The 19,135-nt window shown below is 43.1% G+C and overlaps 1 protein-coding gene across 7 annotated transcripts in view; it reads left to right on the forward strand.

Moving 5' to 3' along the window:
- Positions 1 to 4,192: 4,192 nt before the first annotated feature.
- Positions 4,193 to 19,135, forward strand: part of RAD18 (RAD18 E3 ubiquitin protein ligase) — a 54,131-nt gene continuing 39,188 nt past the window's right edge. For 2 of the 7 annotated variants that reach the window (XR_008747377.1, XR_008747376.1), the window contains exons 1-5: positions 4,743 to 5,011; positions 5,213 to 5,294; positions 7,740 to 7,801; positions 9,268 to 9,338; positions 17,838 to 18,193. Coding sequence is in view for 5 of the 7 variants with exons in the window: in XM_055805099.1 (XP_055661074.1) it covers positions 4,961 to 5,011; positions 5,213 to 5,294; positions 7,740 to 7,801; positions 9,268 to 9,338; positions 17,838 to 18,193 (622 nt within the window). In the remaining 2 variants the exon portion in view is untranslated. Of the gene's footprint in view, positions 4,352 to 4,642; positions 5,012 to 5,212; positions 5,295 to 7,739; positions 7,802 to 9,267; positions 9,339 to 17,837; positions 18,194 to 19,135 lie in introns of those variants that run through there. The other 5 variants (XM_055805096.1, XM_055805097.1, XM_055805098.1 and 2 more) reach the window with 4 other exon arrangements.

Here is a 19,135-nt window from a genome sequence, read left to right on the forward strand (position 1 = left end):
TGATGCTGTAGTGCAAGTAGACAGGTTCTCCCGAAATACCATAAAAGATGAGATGAGCGGCAAGTCCCTCCCATGCTTGGTTCACCCTGAGCTGGCTCCTAGGAGCTTTCCTGCAGCTCCTCATCCTGCCCTTTGTCCCGAGGAAGGGACCCACTCTGCACCTGAACCCCAGCTGGACAGACTCTCTTGTCTCCTTGCTTCAGAAGGCTGCCCAGACCATTTGATAGAGGAGTGGGAAACAATGTTGTTCCTTTTGCTTCTCTTGTCCTGAAAGGTCTGATTTAGAGGGAAACAGATGGCAAACAGATTCCTGAAGAAAAAAACCCAAAGTGTTTGGTGCTACCAGTTACTAAGGCAATAAATGTCATAGCTAGATTATGTTGTACTTGAAGCATAAAACTAGGGTAGAAACGTCTTACTGAACATCGAAAATACAGCCCTCTAACTTCCAACAATGACTTGATTTAAAGCCCCTGTGTTTGAACCCTTGTGACTTGCTAAATGACAAAGGTGGTATGTATTGATTAAAATACATATATGTGTATTTATAGCTCATAATCTCGATGGCTTACAAAACTTCGAAAGTAGAAACGAGAAAATAAAAATTACTGATATGTTCAGGTGGTATTTTTATTTTTAGGTAAAACTATTTATTACAAAAAGATGATGTGGTAGCTATCATGTAAGTGACCTTTGACAATAAATAGTAAGCTCATGCTGTGGTGCTGAGCTTTCTTGCACGGCCATGACTTACCCAAAGGCTGTTACATGCTATGTCTTTGCCGTGTTGCTGCAGGCTTTTGATTGATGCTGTGCATTCGGTTCAGTCCAGGAAAGAATGAGTAAAGCTCTTTGGATGGGCAGTAGTTCTTAGCTACGTTTCTGGGCCAAACCTTGTCTTGGTTAACTGGTGTTGGTCTGATGGGCTGTTCAAGCTATCTGCGCTGGCAGATGTTAGATCTGAAACGCTGTTGTTTTGGTTGGCATGGTGAACATTTAATTCAGATTGCTATTGAAAGGATTGCTTTGACAGGGACTTTGTGTATTCCTGTCTCAAGAGTTAGTACTTCATGGTGGGATTTTTTTGTCCTAAAATTCTCAACATCAGACTAAATTTAGTCATGTAGAAATCAATAAATTACTGCCAACTTTAACATAAGGGCAGAGTTAGGTCAATGTTAAATGGTTTTGAACAATCTTGCTCATGGTATTCAGGCTCTTCTCTTCAGTTGGGAATGACGTGACGAGAAACTTTCCACTGCTTTAAACATTAAGGAATCTCTGAAAATATTTAGAAACAATCAACTTAAAATGTTCTATGGTTTGGGTTTTGATTTTTCTTTTTTGTGAAGTACAGTATGTTCTTCTGCAGATTTTCATCCAATCTACATGCTCATGTCCCACAGGCTTGTTTCCATGGCACATTGGTATTTCTATCATAAAGTATGTCTAGTGACACATATAAAAGGCAGATCTTGGTGGAGTATTAATTTTAAGAACAATCTACTAAGGGCAGCTGAAGATGAGCCATTTGTCTGTCAGAGCACAGAGAAAAACAACAGTTCTGTAAGCAGCGCTGATGCTGGAACTCTATTTGGGAGTAAACAATTTTTACATTAAGTTGTGTGCAACTATGTAGAACTCCACTTAAATATTTTCTTTGTCTCAACAGCCCATATGAAAATAAGTAGCTCTTGGAGATTTGCTTTGTGTCAGGCTACTCCATCTCCTACTAAGCTTTTATATCCATTTCTCACTGCTAACAGAACAGGGCAATAAGCTTAGAGAAATGCTGGTTGGTACCTACTGGCATTTTAATTTAAATGAATGTTGCATGGGGTTGGGAGGAGGGTATATGGTCTCTGTTTTGATGTTCTGTGGATAATAACAAGTTGTAACTTGGTAGTTCAGCAAAATAAACCAGTTTAGTACTGCTACACCAAAGTCCAAAGAGCCAATAAAACACCGGGGAGCATTCCTATGGAGGAAGATAAGTGTCCTCACTCTGCAGGAGTCCTTGGGTTTAAATCTACTTCCTGGGACCCATCATGCTCAAGCAGGCTCCAACTGAGCCGGCGGGAGTGTTTTGCCTGACCAGATTCTCCCAGCTGTCCGGTATGGCTGGAGGGGTGTGAAGGGCTTCCTAGTGCCTCTCGTTGTGGTGGAACAGCTGCTGCGGGACAGCCCATGGGACTGCACCCTGCGGGGGAAATGCTCACAACCAACCGTGCTCTTTTAGCCGCCGAGGCTGCAGGGGCATCCACGGCTCTGCCAGACAGAGCTGCAACTGGAATGTCCTTTGCTGCTTCTGAATGACTGCCCCTCCGTGGGGTGAGGCCCCCAGGTGATAATGGCACCCAGTTCTGTCCCTGCCACCTCACTCGTGTCTCTCCAGGGCCCTGGCACAGAGCCACCGCAAACCAGAGGCACTGCTAAACACTGCCTGTCAGATGGAGCAACCTGCAGCCCTGAGCTCACCCCCTCACTGCACGCTACAAGGATAATTTGGCCATGCTGCCTAAGGTGGAGGCTCTCTTAACTTCTGAGTCATACAGGATTCAGGTGAAAACACAGGTTTTCCAGATTTTTTGATATGGTGCTTTTCCTGTCAAACTAGTTTAAGTCACTTTTTATGCAGCAGCAGCCTGTGTGGATGGTGCTTGGCTATAAACTCATTGCCCTTTGCTATTCTACCAAAACAAAAAATAAACATGTTGATTGAGTGATGAAACCCTTGTGTCCATTCCTGGGAAGGATGACTTACTTGCCAACCAACAAGCTCATGTCAGAAAGTGTGTGAACCTGGAACGAGATCTGCAGTGTGCGTGAGGGAAGAGAAAGAACAGAAAATTGAAAAAGAACCATAAGAGATTGATACATTAATTTTTCACAGCTTGCAGAGAAAGCAGAAGAAATGGATTCCTTAAGGTGAAAAGAAAGGGCACTTAAATGTCAATGAAATTATTTGTAAATTCTAGCACTTTTGGCAAGTGTCAGACAGTAATCAGCTCCATTCATATATATAAATTCAGAGATTCATAAAGCCTAAGGCCAGCAGGGACCATTATGATAATTTCTTCAGATGTTCCCTATCAGGTAGGTCATGGAGTACCTTTTTTATATATAAATATAAATATGCATTATTGAGTGCTAGTTTATGGAGCTTGACTTTATTTTATCTGATTAAAAAATCAGACTAGTACAAATCAGGAGTAGGACCATGCAAACTGCTACAAAAACTCATCTTACAGGAAAAATCAGGTATGGGCACACATGGTTTTCAGATAACAGCACATCTGAGTCACCAGCAGCTACAAAAGTGCTTAAAACAAATCTGTGAAATGAAGGAAGCAAAGGGAGGCATTACTGTTCCGCAGGCTAATATATAAAATAGGTAAATATGTATTGTGTGTGTGCGTAAAAACCTCTGCTACAAGACATGTTAATCACCAGGGATACTTGTAACAGTGCGCAGCCTGGAGCAAAGTGTGTCAATGTATTGCAGCAGAGTATCTGCGAGGGGACCGACATCGTCCCCCTTCAGCAAGCACCCTGTGCGAGGGGCAGCACAGCCTTGGTACAGGCTGCAGTAAATGGCCGGCTTCTGAAATTTGAATTGCACCGACACAGTGCAATTTGTTTGCAATGTTATCCCGCCTGACTTTGGCTACGTGCCAAGTTTCCCTAAACTCCTAGGCAATTATTAAACCTTCTGAAGCCACAGCAGCAGTACTCAGTCATGATCATTGCTACCTACTATTTCTTTGTTTTTCATCCGTAAGGCCCATGTATTTTTAGCCTGGGTTCTGCAGTGTCCCCTCTTGTGGAATTCAGAGAGCCAGATCTGGCCATGCCCAGGACAGAGGTGACCGTGATGATGCCCATTTCCATGGCAACCCCGCACAGCCCTGTACATGTCTATGGAGAAGGTCGTTCCCATAGCAAAGGCTGACATGCACCTGTATGGGGAAGTGTAAACAGAAAACAGGGCTGGTTGGGAGGTGGCGGAGCGGGTTAGGCGCAGAAGGGATGTTAGGCAGGGGGCCGTTTTTCCAAATCTCATTGACACAGTGCCTGAGGGATTTTTCAAATTAACATCTCCGGAAGGTACAGGTGGTGAAGACTCTCACACCTAGCTTACTAGATGGTGGGGTTGCTCAGTGACACATCTCATTTGTCACCCGAGTAAACGACTGATCACAGTGGCTGAGAACTGCATTGCATCCATAAGATGTGCGCGGGAGTTTGATGAAGACGATGGGTGCGCAGGAGCCGGCGCCTTTCCTTTAGCCCCTCCGGGGTGCCTATTCCGAGGTGACCTCCACGTGTGCGTTAGGGAGAGGAGAGGCCGGTACGGAAACTGCCCGGTGGAGGACGCGTTTGGTGCTGAAACGAGTAAACGTTCATCCCTTGGATTTTAACATTCCCCGAGCCGGTGTTTAATTGGCGCCCCCCGGGAAGGGCAGGTCCTGCAGCCGGAGGGGAACTCGGGGTTCGCGGGGCCGGGACAGGGCTCCAGCCGCGCCGGGCGGGGGCAGCCCCTGCTGAGCCCGGGGACGGCGGCGGGGTCACCCGGGGCGGCCGCCAGCGCCTCACGCCCGCCGGTTTGCCTCGGCGCCGGCCTTCTCCTCCCGGGCCCCGGGGCGGCGGCGCGGGCCCGGCGGGCCCAGCGGGCTCAGGGCCCGGCCTCCCCGCGCCCGGCGGCTCGCACAGCCGTGCGGGGGCAGCCGCGGCAGGGCCTTCTGGCAGCCGGGGACGGAGCGCGCCACGCTGCGCGGTGGAGAGCGGCCGGCCGCGGGGCTGCGGCTCCAGCGGGCGCGGCCCGGCCCCGGACTACAGCTCCCGGCAGCCGCGGCGCCGCCGGAAGCGCGGCCCGGTCGCGGCGCGCAGGCCGCAGCGCGGGGGATTTGGACTCGGTGCCGGCCGGGCGGCGAGGCCGTGGGGCGCGGGCCGGGCCGCCATGGCCCTGGTGCCCGAGCCGCCGTGGCCGGAGCGCCTGTCCCCGCTGAAGGTGCGTGAGGCGCGGCGGGCGGGCTGGCGGCGGGGCGGGCCGGCCCTCCGTGGCTGTCGCCGGCGGCGGGCTAGGGCCTGGGCGGCCCCCGGCACCGAGGGCCTGGTGCCGGCCTCTCGCCGCGCTCCGCGCCGTGCGGGGCCGTGGGGCACGGGGCCGGCTGGAGGCGCGCGGTGCGGTAACCTGGGCTTCCCGTTGCAGGCCGTGGATGACTTGCTGCGGTGCGGGATATGCTTCGACTACTTCAGCATTGCGATGATCATTCCACAGTGCTCGCACAACTGTAAGTACGGCCGGGGAGCGCCGGGCTGCTTCCGCCGAGCGCCCGCCGTGGGCCCCGGCTCCTGCGGCCCGGCCCGGCCTGCTGGCCCGGGTCAGACTCCGTGGGTGCCAGCTGCGTAGGAGTCAACGCAGAACTGTTACTTGCTTTTCATTGTAACTCTGTGCCTCCTGTCTTGGGGTTAACGTATTTTATGGAGGTTCAGCTAATACATCACTATTGATTTGGTGGCTGCAGTTTAAATTTACTTGAGTTGTAATAAAAATTGCACAGAAACAGCAGTTTTGATAAAAAATTGCTTGAGTAGGAGCCGAGGTAAACGTGGTGCATTTGTGACAGGTCACTAAAGAGGTGGTGGGATTGTTCTTCCCTCTATCCTGTGACCTTGTGGAATTTAGAATTGGTGTGTTTCATGTAAATGCATGCTGCTGTGCATTCCGGGGAGTACGGGGGTGGCTGTGGTGGGACTGTGTCTTGGCCTGACTTGTCGTTCAGTTTATGGATTAAGGCAGACAGGTAGGAGTGAAAAAGCTGTACTCAAAGAAATTTTGAGTGAATGGTTTGGTCTTCATACGTCTTTCCTGGGAAACACAGGACTGGAGAATTACCTTGTGGACCCTGTGGGCTGGCAAAATCCTGTTGTACCTTAGCCGAATGACAGAAAACTATTGAAAAATGTCCTCAGAAAAGAGTTTAGTCCTTTAGCGTTTCAGAGAGAAGTTATCATTTGACTATTTATCATTTACCGGCACATAGAGCAGGGATTACTGGCCTTTTATTTCCTTTATAAACCATGCAGCTCTTCTGCTTGTGGCTTAGCCAGCAAGGACATTTGCCTCTGAGGAGCTCTTTTGGATGAAAGCTGTGAAGCAGCCAGCAACTTTTCCTCATGCGGTTACGGTTGTAGCCTTCTAGACAGCGCAAATACGTGTGGTCTGGATTAATGCATGTAAACACCACCTATTCCTACAATTCTTCATTTAAATATCTTTTGTAACTTCTTGAGGGTGGAAGAAAATGGAAAGCTGTATGGCAGAGAGCATTAAGTGTTACAAACTAAAATTTTCCATGCTGCTCTATCTGCCTCAGGCTGATATCTTCTGGAACATGGTAGTGAAGCAGTTTAGTGAAAGTCAGATTAGGGGGAAGTATGTTGCCTTTTCTCACCTTAAAATAAATGCTTGGAACTGATTTCTTCAGAAACTATAGCACTTCCTCTTCCTTACGTGAAGGAGGACGTTGTAGTTTGGCAATGAAGTTCAGCTTGGCAAAACTGTCACCATTGAAAACAGTATATTATGGTAGGGAGCACTGGAAATTCTCTGCAGTAGCTCGTATAACAGCCTGCCTGTGACACAGCTGGGTTCAGAGGCCCTTTGAAAAGAATCCACCTACCTTCTGTTTCTTAACAGATCGTGCATTTTATTTCCCCTTGCAAACTGCAGAAGGCCTAAGTTTCCTACAGTAAATCAAGATTTCTTGAAGTATTTTCTATTTGGTTGTCTTTATGTAATCTCTTCAGGCAACAGAGATTGTACAATTGGAGTAAAAAGCTCTCTGCCATTAATGAATAATTATTTGTGAGTAGATGAAAATGAAATAAATTTACTTGCAAAATATTTTTCTGTTTCTTTTTTTCTTAATGATGTGTTACAGGGCTTCTGGATAACTCTCTAATCTGTTTGCAACTATAGCCACTTAAAATTCCTCCTCTACTCATTCTTGGGTCACTGGTAGCATTCAGTAGCTCTCTTAACAGCAGTTGTTTAACTTTCACAGTGCTTTGGATTGTACCATTCATATTTTTTTCACGTAATAAAAGCATCTGAAGATGTATGCCAAAATGAAGCTTATGGCATATTTCACCAAAGAGTCTATTGAAACATCCTGTGATGATCTATGACTTGGTTTTCCTGGGAAACATTTAAGCTGTCTCTCAGCGTTCCAGTGCTGTTTCCTATAATTTTTAGTTTTTTCCCTCAACAAGTTAGTATTGTTTTGGAAAGGGGAAGAAACACCTGGGGAAAAAAGGGGATGGTTTGTCTGGGGCTATGCAGGAAGATGAAAGTGATCCAACATTAGTCATGTCAAAAAAAAACCCAACACCCGCCCCCCCCCCCCAAAAAAAAAAAAAACCCAAAAAAAAGCAGTGGTAGAATGAGCAGTGCAAACACACTGCTTTTAGTGGTGGTAGCAGAGTAATGTGTTAAACTCTGCTTTTGACAGAGGGACTGAGATGAAATGTTGAAAGATGCTTGCATAAAATATGTTGGTGGCTTTTTTTTTTGCTACAATAGTGATCTTAATTCTGTGGAAAAATGTATTTCCAGTATTGGTGTATTGTAGAATAGTTTGCATGTATTGTACGAAAATAAAATATACTAATAAGGATGTTGAACTGCATTTGGAATAATGCCTGTTAAAAAATCATGTATTTCCTTTTTCCAGATTGTTCCCTTTGTATACGCAAGTTTTTATCCTACAAAACTCAATGTCCAACATGCTGTGTGGTAAGTGTTTTTCTCGGCTTGCTTTTTGTGTATATTTTGGCAAATCTCAGGAGCTTTTCCCTTGGACTGTGCTAAGTAATTAATTCTGGTCGCATGTTACCACCTTTCCTTTTGGTGAGCAGCTCTTTGTGAGCAGTAATTTGGGCAACATGTGGTGGTCTTGTAACTGGAATTGTCCTGTTTCAGAGCTACTTTTTTTTTTTTTTTTTAATGCGTAGGCAGAAGTAGATGGAGCATCAAACCTGGGTTTTGGCTCAGAGCTCTGTATGCAATCTGTTGCAAAACATTTAACATTGCCTCCTAATTTGTTAAAATACACCATCATTTAAAATATGAGTGCTGAAATTTAAGCTCTTAAATTTTCCATCATTGAGTGGCCTCACTTCATCTTTCAAGGCATCTTCAGAAGTGTCCACAGACCATCTAGTCCTAAAACTCTGTGAGTGTACAGTGTACCTTTTTGGGGATCAGAGGACTATGTTACGCACCAGGACAAGGAGGAGTTTGCCATGAGAGTTAGGTTAAATGTGAAAAGCACTAGAGGCAGGTTCAGTCTGCTCTGCAGGTGAGTGATTATTATGATCTGACTTGAAGGCCTTTTTTGATTAAAGAACACACAATGCAATTTATACTAGGCCTTAATATAAGTTTTCATTTTAAGTAAGCCAGCTGGGCTTTATTGAACTCCTAAAAATGGTCGGCTGCCTCGAAACAATGAATGACACTTCAGGAATATTGGCGAAATAGAAGTAATTTTCTTCTGTGTTTCTAAAGCATGACCCAGACTAGACTTTTCAAGACTGGGAAACAGATCTATTTGTCGCTTTGCCAGTTTTTAAACTTTCAGACAAGTGCAGACTACTTGATGAAGTATATTTTACTACTCCCTTCTTAAAAATCACAGGTATTGATATGAGCAAGACAAATAAAAGCTTTGTAAAAGAAGAGCAGAGAGAGACAGCCAGGGCGATAAAAATCAGAAATTGCTTAAAAAGAATGAATTGAATACACAAAGCCATCTCATAATTCATATTCTAATTCTGTAATTAGAAGATTAACACTTCCCTTCATCAGTTTTCATGTCTTGTTGATTAAGGTTCTTATCATGTTCATGGGATCTTTGGTTTGGTTTTCAAAATAATTAGAACTGGGCTACAATAAAGCATTGTTGGAAGCTGAGTAGACTGGATTTTGCTGCTTTAGCTTTATGGTTCATTTTTATCTATTACCTATAATTTCCCAGACTTACAGTTCTCAGGCAGTTATTTTAGCCTGAGCTATTTTTCAGGAAAAAATGTTTACAATTTATGCATTTTCATTCACATAACATTTTAGCAGGGTAGTTGAGGCATTTATCCAAGAAACAAATGATTGATCACTTGAACGTTTTCTGGGTACTTCTTGTTTTCACTGCATTTGAATGTTGTTTCTTTTTTCTCCCTTTTCTTTCTTTCTTTTTTTAATAGGCAGTCTCAGAATCGGACCTGAAAAATAACCGGACATTAGATGAACTAGTAAAGAGCTTTAATTCTGCAAGGTATACTGTAATTTTATGAATAATCTCTCTGGTTTGGCAGCTGGAAAGGCAGGTGTGACTCACTTTGTGTGACCAGGCTAGGAGTCCTTGTAGAGGAGCAGAGCAAGGAGTAGTGTGAGGACTGAGTGAAAATATTGCAGTGTCACAGAAATGTTGTCAAAGACTAATGTTTAAGCCTTTGGAAAAATCCTTCAGTTTTCTGGCTGAAGGTTACTGTCCACTCAGGTAATGTGTGTAGGTTGCGTAAGCTTATTTTGTTTTTGCTTCTGGTTAGCTGCCCTGTAAGTTTACAGTCTCTTCCATTATGTGAAGTCAAGCAGATGTGTCAGGATTCTACAGGGAAAATAATGGTAATAAAGATTTTCTTCTAAGATCCTTCCTATGTGTGCAGCGGAAATTCTGAATAGAAAGATTTTATCTAGTGGGAATGGTCAGCTTGCAAGAGAATTATCTTGGTGAAGTCATTGGATGGGAAAAACATAGGTATTGAGGGACGACAAGTGTGAGTTTTCCTGGATAAGAGTAGTAAGGGAGTATTGTGCTTTTACCTGGATTTCTTACCTACTTTTCTGTTTTTTAATTAATTTTTGATCTCCTCATGCCTTTGAAAGACAGGAGCAAGAGAATAAGCATGACTTGGTAAACACCACAGTAGATACATGAGATTTCTTGTGTTATCCCTGTTTTCTTGTGATAAGCAGCAGCTCAGGGATTTGCTAGGTATTTTGTAGGTATCCCTGTGTCTGTGGGAGAGAAACAGACTATCATCTTTTTCTCCAAAATGAACTTGGGAGCTTGAAGTCGATGATGTTCTTGGCTTCGTGAGTGATAGGCAGCATAGTTTGGTTTATGGCTTTGTTTCTTGAGAGGGTTTCTCTGTGGTGAAGTCTTCTTCTGTGTAGTCTTCTGTGTGACCACTATTAGGTTGAATTGGTTTTATTTGAAGAATTGGAATTCTACAGTTCCGTTATTTTAGCTTGAACTCTCTTTGGTGTTTCTTAGTGATAACTGGATTATTATTATTCTTATTTTTTTGGTAATGCCTAATTTTGTAGGGAACAAGTAGTGCTGACTTGGATCCATTATGATATTGAATCTTAAACGTTAATTTTTTTGACTGCTTTAATGGATCAGTATAAATCTTACCAGTCAGAGTAGTTTAATAATCTTGCCTTGCCTGATTCAAAGTTCAATCAATCTCTCAACGTAAAGATAGATCAATAAGACAAAACCTGTAGTTTCCTGTTCTGTACCGGGTGGAGGGTGAGGTGGGAGAGAGCCAGTGCAGGGTGTTTTCTGGATCTCAGTAAGAAAGACCCAACAACAAATGGCTTACTAGCACAACTAGTTTAATAAGACAGACTCTTACAAGGAATATAGATAGTGAGTAAATCTCATGTCACTTCAGATGCTGGGCACCCCACGTTTGTGCCTCTCAGCCTGGGATTGCATTTACTCTACGGATGGTCCTGAGTTTGAGGGGAATGCTGCTTGCCTGGAAAGTGTTACGGAATATGAGTACCATTAAATCATGATGTTGGTACAGGACTAAACTTTTGTCTCCCCTCCTCCTTCCCCATCTGCTTTGTTTCCTTTTGGCCCCCTCCAAAACAAATCTAAGGTCCGGGGGTTGATTTTTTGAAATGTGCTAAGTTCTTCAAGTCTATCCTGACCTGACTTTGAGCCTCAGGTGGTTTAGCATTTATGAAAATTAGGCCTTAAATCTTTTCAGTATTTCACAAAATGCAAACACATTTCTTAAGTCAGGCCTTTAGGGAAAGAAAATGTTAATGCTGGTAGTACTTAGCAAAGTAAAAGCTGTGCACCAAGGTCAGTGTGTGCATGGAATGGAAATTGTTCTAAATAGACCTGAGTGCTGATCCCATTTATACTTCTGCTCAACATTTAGCTTATGCTCAAGCGTTTGCAAAATTAGAGCCTTGATGATCATTTGTGCTCAGTGAGTGTTGTCTTGGGAGTCCTGCTTCCTCTCTGTAGAAGTGGTGAACTCTAATGTTTCCTAGGGAAGGTGAAGATGCTGTGTTTTCACTATGGCCCATTAATGTTATATTCTGTGTGAAGGGTAGAGGAGCAGTTTTGAGCAAGCTTCAGTCGGTCTGAATTCTCCTTGCCCTGCCCTTGTGTTCAGGTACACACAGATCCTGAGCAGCGAAGGAGTTAAGCATTACTCTCATCAATTACACCCATAGGCTATACTGCCAGGGTGAGAGCAACCTTTGCCCAGCTTTCTCTTTGCTGCTTGTGCTGTGCTTTGCAGGCAGAATTCATCACTCTGACCAGGTCAGGAGAGCAAGATGGCAAGTGCTCTTTGTGCCATCTTTCCTTGATGAACAATATAGTTATCAGTTGCAATGAGGCTCGTGTCTTCAAAAATAATAAGGGTAAAGTTTTGGGGTTGTTTTGAAATTAATTTCATTGTCCTCTAAAGAGATGGTTTTGATAAAAATTGTCTGTTTATCGATCACCTAGTTAGAAAATTTAGCCACAGAAATTAGAGTTATGCTTGCATAAGTAGAAAAGTAGTCCTTGCTGAAAATGGTTTGTGGTTTTTTTCATACCTAGAGAAGGAAAATATGTTTTTATGTTCAAGTTTATATCTTAGTTTTCTAATTGGGTTTATCTGACAGCTAGTGAGTCAGAGGAATAAACATATCTACTCTGAGCATTTGAGGGGGCAGGTACTGTCATTTCTGATACTCCGATTAAACTTCCAGGAGCAGTGCAGAAGGAATTTCAAGGACAGAAATTATCCTTCAGTACCGTTAAGACTATCCTGTGTGAGCTGTTCCTAAGAATATTCACAACTCCATCTTTTCCCGAGAGTTTATTTGAAAGCACTAGATTCCCACCTTTTTTCTCTGCTTCATAGCTGCTTCAGCAAGGGAGAAGTAAACAGAGCATAAAAAAGGAACCAGGATCTCCATGGAGGAGGACACTGAAATTTTTTTTGTGGGTCTTGCAGATCTGAAGAAAAAAATTTTTTCAAGATGTTTATACTGTTACTAAAACATGCCTGGCAGAGAGCATGCTGTACACAGTGTATTAAGATGACTGTCCATTTTAAACTAAAAGAAGCATAACCTCCGTGTCCTAACCCAAGCCAGCAATTAAAGAAGATGAGTCTTCGAGGAGGATTTGGGTAGTGGTTATAACAGTACATGTTAGGACTTGCTAACATCTTGTTGATTCATCTTTCAGCCTTGCTGCTTGTGCTCTTAAACTGAGATTTGTCAGGAGTGATGCATTTCTTGTTTTTGTGCCAGGGTGGTAAAATTGTATGTGCTAAAACCTTTCAGAACTGATAGTAGCCTGTGTTAAATTGTTAGGAGTATAACAGATAACATTGAAAACTGCATGCAAAATGCAGAACTTGAAAATTGTGCTGTCCTGTGGTTTACTGAGAGAATCACTTTCTAGGTGAGCTGGACAACCTGGTGATGGTAGAGGGTGGACTTCTCCATCAACTGCGTGCTTTCTCTCGACTCTGTGATCCGTCTCTGAATGACGGATGAATCCCAGTCCGGTCATGCTTGTCTGAATCACTCCAGCAGCAGCTGTTGGAATTTCTGTGACTAATGAGAAATTAGAATAATTCACTCTGGTGGTGAGGGAGGGGAGTGGCAGTTGATAGAGGTACTGTTGGAGAGCCCAGGGCTGTTGGAATCCCTGAGGTGCCAGGGCCAGGGCTGGTACGTCAGGGCCACTAGATGCCATCACACAGCCAGTGAAGCTGCTTGGTGGGCCCAAAATACCAATTCTGGGAAAAGCCAGTCTAGGACTTTTCTCTCCTCTTTTGAGTTTAGTACTAGCATTTTCTGTATTTTCCCACCAGGAAAAAATAATAATAATAAAAAAGGCATACAGAGATTTCATGTGTGTTTTGGCAAACGAGTTTTCATATTCTTATCCAAGTGTTCTTTCCATTGATTCTGTGCTAAGATCAGATCCCTTCGGAAAGTCTGCTTTATGTCTTTATCCTTCAATAAGAGGAAAAACTCTGTATGATTATTTGTAGACTAATGGTGTAATTAAAGCAACCTATATTTTTAGGATATATTTTGGGTTTTGTATTGTTTTTTCCAGTTTCTTTCTCTCTTTGTTTATATTTTATTGAGACAATTACTACTATGGATTTCAGTTCAGAAGACTTCTCTATTCTGGGTGCCTTCACACAAATATTAACAACTTGCATTTGAAGTGAGATGGTCTTCTGTTTGGGTAGTCCGTCCTGTCGGCTCTGGGGCAAGTCTCCTGAGTTCAGAACTCTTACCCTTTCATACAGGACATGTTACAGAAATGTCAAGCTTTGCGCTTTGAGCCTTTTGCTATCTGCTGCCTGCATCTGCCGGCCACGGAGCTGCCTTCCTCCCTCCAGCCTTAATCGGAATTGCGCAGCTGCCCCGTGCTCGGGTTTGCAGTCTGTTGGAGTCCAGGCCCACCTCCAGTCATGTCTTGGCCTGGTAGCCTTCTGAGGGACAGAGCAGACTGCTAAGGTCTCTGTTTCAGAGAATTTGAGGTACTATAAGATGTATTATTGTGATACTTCCTGAGAAGGAGATGTTGAGAAAAAGATACCTGAGTCAGTCTTAAGTCTGGTGAAAAGATAAACTGGTGTGAAGTTGAATTTTAGGAGTGTTGTCAGCTAGTGTGAACACACTGGGAAATATGTTTTGGCTAGTGAATGCATGTTGTGGAAAAATAAACAGAAATAATTGGTGGTTACAGATAGTAGGATGTGTTACTTTGAGAAGAGGAGGAGCTCTCAAAAGCAATAGAAAATACACTGAAAAGATGAGGGGGATCAATTGTGTTCTCTAGATGAAGACAATGAATATAGGCAACTGGCTAATTGTTTAGATATTTTTGCCTTTTTTGGCTGTGTCATTCTTTATTTTATGGGCAAACTAAACTGATATGATGCCAATTGATTGCATTTATGGATCTGTTTTATGTTATCTGAGCCATGCAGAATTTGGCTTGCTGTAGCATAGGATGCTGGGCTTTTGTGTGAAAATGGTTGCTTAACAGCCAAAAGAATAATATAAGACTATGTGTTGACTTTGATTAGCTACTTTAATGGTAGGCTGCCTGTGTGAAAACCTGGGGGAGTCTGACTAAATAGATCTTTTTTACATAACCAAAAGATTAATTCTTTGTTTAGAAAAGGGGAAAAAAGTTTTGTGTTTTGTTGTTTGTTTTTTTTTAAAAGAGTACATCATTGGTAAAACACCCAGCTGAATCCTTTTGAGGCTTAAACTTCGCCTAAGTGTATTAGGAATAAAAGGCAACTAATTTATTTGCTTTTGAACCTGACTGTAGAGTATAACCATCTGTGATATGAGAAATTTTCTGAGGTTATAGTTTGTTACCTTTATGTTGAAGAATGCTGTGCATTTATCTGCAGTAAAATGAGATACTTTGCCTGCCAATTATTGCCGGTCGTGGCCATGCTGAGCAGCGATATGCTGATAACTTTCTGATGCTTCTGGATGGAGTGTACCCTTTGTAAATGACAAGTGTGGGGCAGGAGTGGGACAGGGCTGTGTGAAGACCTCTGTGTTCCCATTAGCTAGCTCCTGAGTTGCCCATGAAGCTGATCCTATGCCAACAGTAGCTAGACAGCTCCGTGTCTGTGTCAGCCGAGGAATTAACCTCAAAAACTTCCAGTCCATATCTAGGCATGAGGAGACAGAAAAACATAGTTTTGCTGCCACACTTTATTGCACGTGTTTGTACTGCAGAAAGTCAGAGAACCTCGGAATGGATGTGAATTGCCACTGACAGATGTGGTCATTACATCCAGTAATCCAGGAAACTTAGACTCCAAATCAGGCTTCTGAATCTGGCTTGAATATCACTACTGCAGTGTGTTTGGCGTGCTGACCTTGTTGCTGTGGTTGTTCTCCAGGAAGTTAACTTAAACTTGTATAATTGTGGTGTTACCTGGTGACTTATATGAACTTGTTTTTAAAGGGTATATGTACAGACAGTTCTTAATTAGTTGTTCTTCTTAGACCTGAAAAAACTTTACCTTAAAAGACTGAACAATTTTTTAAGTAGTCACCCAATATTGAAATGTCTTTAACTGTAAAATCTGAGAGCGTAGTGCATTTTAAACTTCTAATAGGCCTTGTGTCTTCATGGAAGTATTGTAAGGAATAATTTCATGGCCGTGCATATTCTGCAGGTATATCACCCACAGACCCCTACCCCCTCTTTTTTTTTTTTTTTTTTTTTTTTTTTTTACACAAAAGGAATAGTAATCCAAATTATTTCAACTGTTATTTAATCTTCCTGAGTTAAAAATTTTGCAAGGTGAGGACCCACAGCTGGCCTACTTTCACAGACTGTCACTTCAGGTGCAGTGAATTGTCACAATCAAAGCTGTAGAGCCATGACATTTAAATAAAGAGCATGTACTTGCTGAGCAATGGTAGTAATAAAGGTTCTAGTGCTTGAAAAAGTTAATGTGTTACAGATGGGAAGGAAGAGGACTGGTGTTACAGACTTGTTTGTGGTCTTTTGGGGCCATGTGCTCACCTCTGAGGGATCCCAGGTGTCTTGTGCAGTTGTAATTAGCAGTGCACAGGGCTTGTCTCTTGGACAAAGTCAACATCATCCTGAGTGCAGAGCTCTGGGCCTGCAGTTCCGCAGCAGCTGCAGCGAATAGTGCAGCTATTCGTGGGTCAGAAGGGAAGGCACGTGGACCTGTGAGGTACAGCTTGCCTTTCTCTGTAGAGGCTCTAAGGTAACTCGGCATCCTCAAAAGCTGTTTCTGTTGCTGTCCCTCCCTTTTGTGTTATCCTGCTATAAAGAGAGGTGAAGGGAAGGTCCTCCCTATTCCACTTAGCAGGCAGGGACAGAGTATCTCTTAGTTGTTAACCCGTCTCCTCCATTTGTTGTTAGAGAGATGCTGCCTTTCCTTTAAGATTTTCAATTTTTTTTGTAAGCTGTTGGCAGTTTGTCAGAGCTTGTAGATGGTAAAGGTTTTTTTGCAATTGCCTTTTTTTGTTTGGTTTTTTTTTGGTTTTTTTTTTTTTTTGGGTAGGACTTCTGAGGATGCAGCAGGCTCGGGCTTGGCCGGTGGTGGTTGTGAGAATGGCAGCAAGGTGGGGAGAAAGCTAATGAGCCCCTGGGCAGCTGTGCAGGCTTTGCACTCTGGGAGAGCTCCAGGGGTGAATGGTGTGCAGGTTGCCAGGGGATGATGGAGCAGTGAATTAAAGGTGAATAGATTGATGACTGCATGCTGGCTGTTTTTGGCTGGATGATCCGAACTTCATTGTGACCCTTGGGATGTGGAAGACTCAAAGCAGTAGTGGGTAACAGTGAGACATGTGTTTGTCCATTGCTGATGTTAGCTGGGAAAGCCTTCTCTCTGCCTGTGATGAGGCAGAGAGATTGAATCGTGAGATTGAATCATGAGGTATGTGGGCAGGCTAGACAGCTGCATTGCTATGCTGTCTGCCTGCTAAGGATGCAGTCTCTGGCTTTATTTATCTTAGATTGAGCTGTGTAAAATAAACAGGATTCTGCAAAAAACCCTGGGGCAGGTGTAGGAATAAAACATGTCTTTAAGATCTTATGTGATTGCCTGAGTAGGACAACTGTGACTTTTTAATTCTTTGTTTTACCTCAAAGCTAAAAGTACTACTGAGACAGACAGGAGAGTGAGCCTTCTGCTGCTACCATGTTCCTACCGATAAAATAAAAGTTTATTTCTTTGAAAAGAGACTTCTGTGTTTAACTTGCATCTTGACATTTAACAGCTCTGAGGAGGACAGGTTGTACAAGTGGGAGGTAAAGCATGCGTAGGTGGGTGGTAAGAGGCTGAAATGGGCTGTTCTTGAGGGCAGTTATGTTTGTCCTCTTACTTTATATGAGGAAAGGATGGAGGGTTTGTGCTTTTTGGCTCATCATTGATGAAATTGTGACCAAAACAGTTTGGTTTACCTGACATTAAATCTCAAGACCTGACAAGCACGCAGTTGTCTCTTGGTGGGGTTCTGTTCAGCTGGGTGGGCAGTAAGGGGGGACAGAAGGAATATAGCAATGCTTCTGCTAAGCTCTTTGGTTTCAGGAGCCTCTGTCACAGCTGTGTGACAAAGTGCTTGAAGTACTCTGACTTGAAAATGGTCATCTACCAACTTCAAGTCAGGGGGGAAAACTTTTTGTTCTTTACTGTGTTCTGTGTGATGTTTTGAGAGGCATTTTATTACACTTGCAAGATGTAGTTTATTGTCTTCAAACATTTGGAAGAGAATTCTTAGATTCTATAGAGCATGGTGAGGCTCATCTGGTGTGTTCCTGCTCCTGGTTTGTGTGGGCTAGCTGATTCCCGAGTGCTGCATGCAAGCAAGAGGGAGAGGAAGGAAGGAATGGAGGAAAAGCTCTGTTTGTTTGTGTTCTGGTTTCTTCTCAAAGAAAAAACTAATGCTTTCCAATGAAGCTAACTGCATGTTGTCTTCTGGATGCTTCTAGACAACAGCTGTTCCAGTTGGTCTTGGATACTCCACCGATTTCATCCCCATTGGCCCATAGCAGGCATTCAGCTGGCAAAAAACATGTCAGCAGTCCTGTTTCTTGGCCAGGTTTGAAAGAGGAGATGCCAGTGATTGACAGTTTCTTGAGAAAGGAAAAAGTCTGCACCTCAACAAAGGCAGACGGCCTGGCAGGAACAGATCGGAAGATTTTCAAAACTGAAGAGCATGATAACCTTTACAGCAGTTCTGCAGATGTTGATGGTAAAGACAATGAAGTGGGATCACGAGAGAGTCCTGAGAGCACCAAAAGTCATGAAGAGCCTTCTACATCTGAGGTAAAAGTAGCCAAGAAAGGTGAGATGCGCTTAATTTTTGGTTTTGTCTTGTTCTCTTCCCCAAGCTGGCGGCTGTGGCTGGTTGTATGCGTTGGAGTGCCTTCAGTACGTGGCATTTTCCTCACTTCTCTGCATTGTTCTCATCTGCATTGGCATGTTCAGATGCTTCCCATTTAACTGGACTGTGCTTCATTCAGATTACTGCTTATGTGGGACAGCTACAAGCATATTCTTGAAGAGGAAGCCTGGGCTGATGCCAAGTAATTAAATGGAGTTCAATGCTTACAGATTCCTTTGCTTTGAGTAACAGCTCTAACAGACTTCCTCAGTAAAAAATTAAGTCATTTAATCCTTCCCCTTAATGACTAGACAGGCAACATCGACATTCATTCTGCTTTTGTATTCTTAAGTAACCAGAAGCAAGGTATTTTATAATGTGTTTGTTATTTGAGGGGTGCACCCAAAGTCAAAACGATCATGGCTTTAGTTTGTTGATGTTCCTATTCATACGCTCTCCAGAAGAAAGTAATCTGCTTTATTCTTCTGTAACTCCACAGTGTTAAGATTAATTTATTTTGAAGCATTAAAATACCCATTTATACTAATCAACTACAATAAAACGACAGAATCCTCTTAGTTTTGACATGATGGCAGCCATCCCATTGACCCAATTAAAAGCCTAAATTAAAGACAGTGTAGGAGTATAACACTCATTCTTACTAGTTTGTATTTGTCCATTCTTTTGTCGAACAATTTATTCAACTGGAACTCTGAAGTTCATATTTATTTATTAGCCAGGAAAATACTGCTTAAAGATGTAATACAGCCAGAAAAGTAGCCATATGAAAATGACGTCCACTTAGCCAGAAGTTAAATTTTCTAGTTTTATGCATCAGACTTGCTTGTGTTCGTAATGTAAAACTCGTATGAAATTTTGCTGCTCATTTATTTTCAAGCACTT

The sequence above is a fragment of the Falco peregrinus genome, chromosome 5, assembly GCF_023634155.1.
Source record: "Falco peregrinus isolate bFalPer1 chromosome 5, bFalPer1.pri, whole genome shotgun sequence".
Classification (NCBI taxonomy): Eukaryota; Metazoa; Chordata; class Aves; order Falconiformes; family Falconidae; genus Falco; species Falco peregrinus.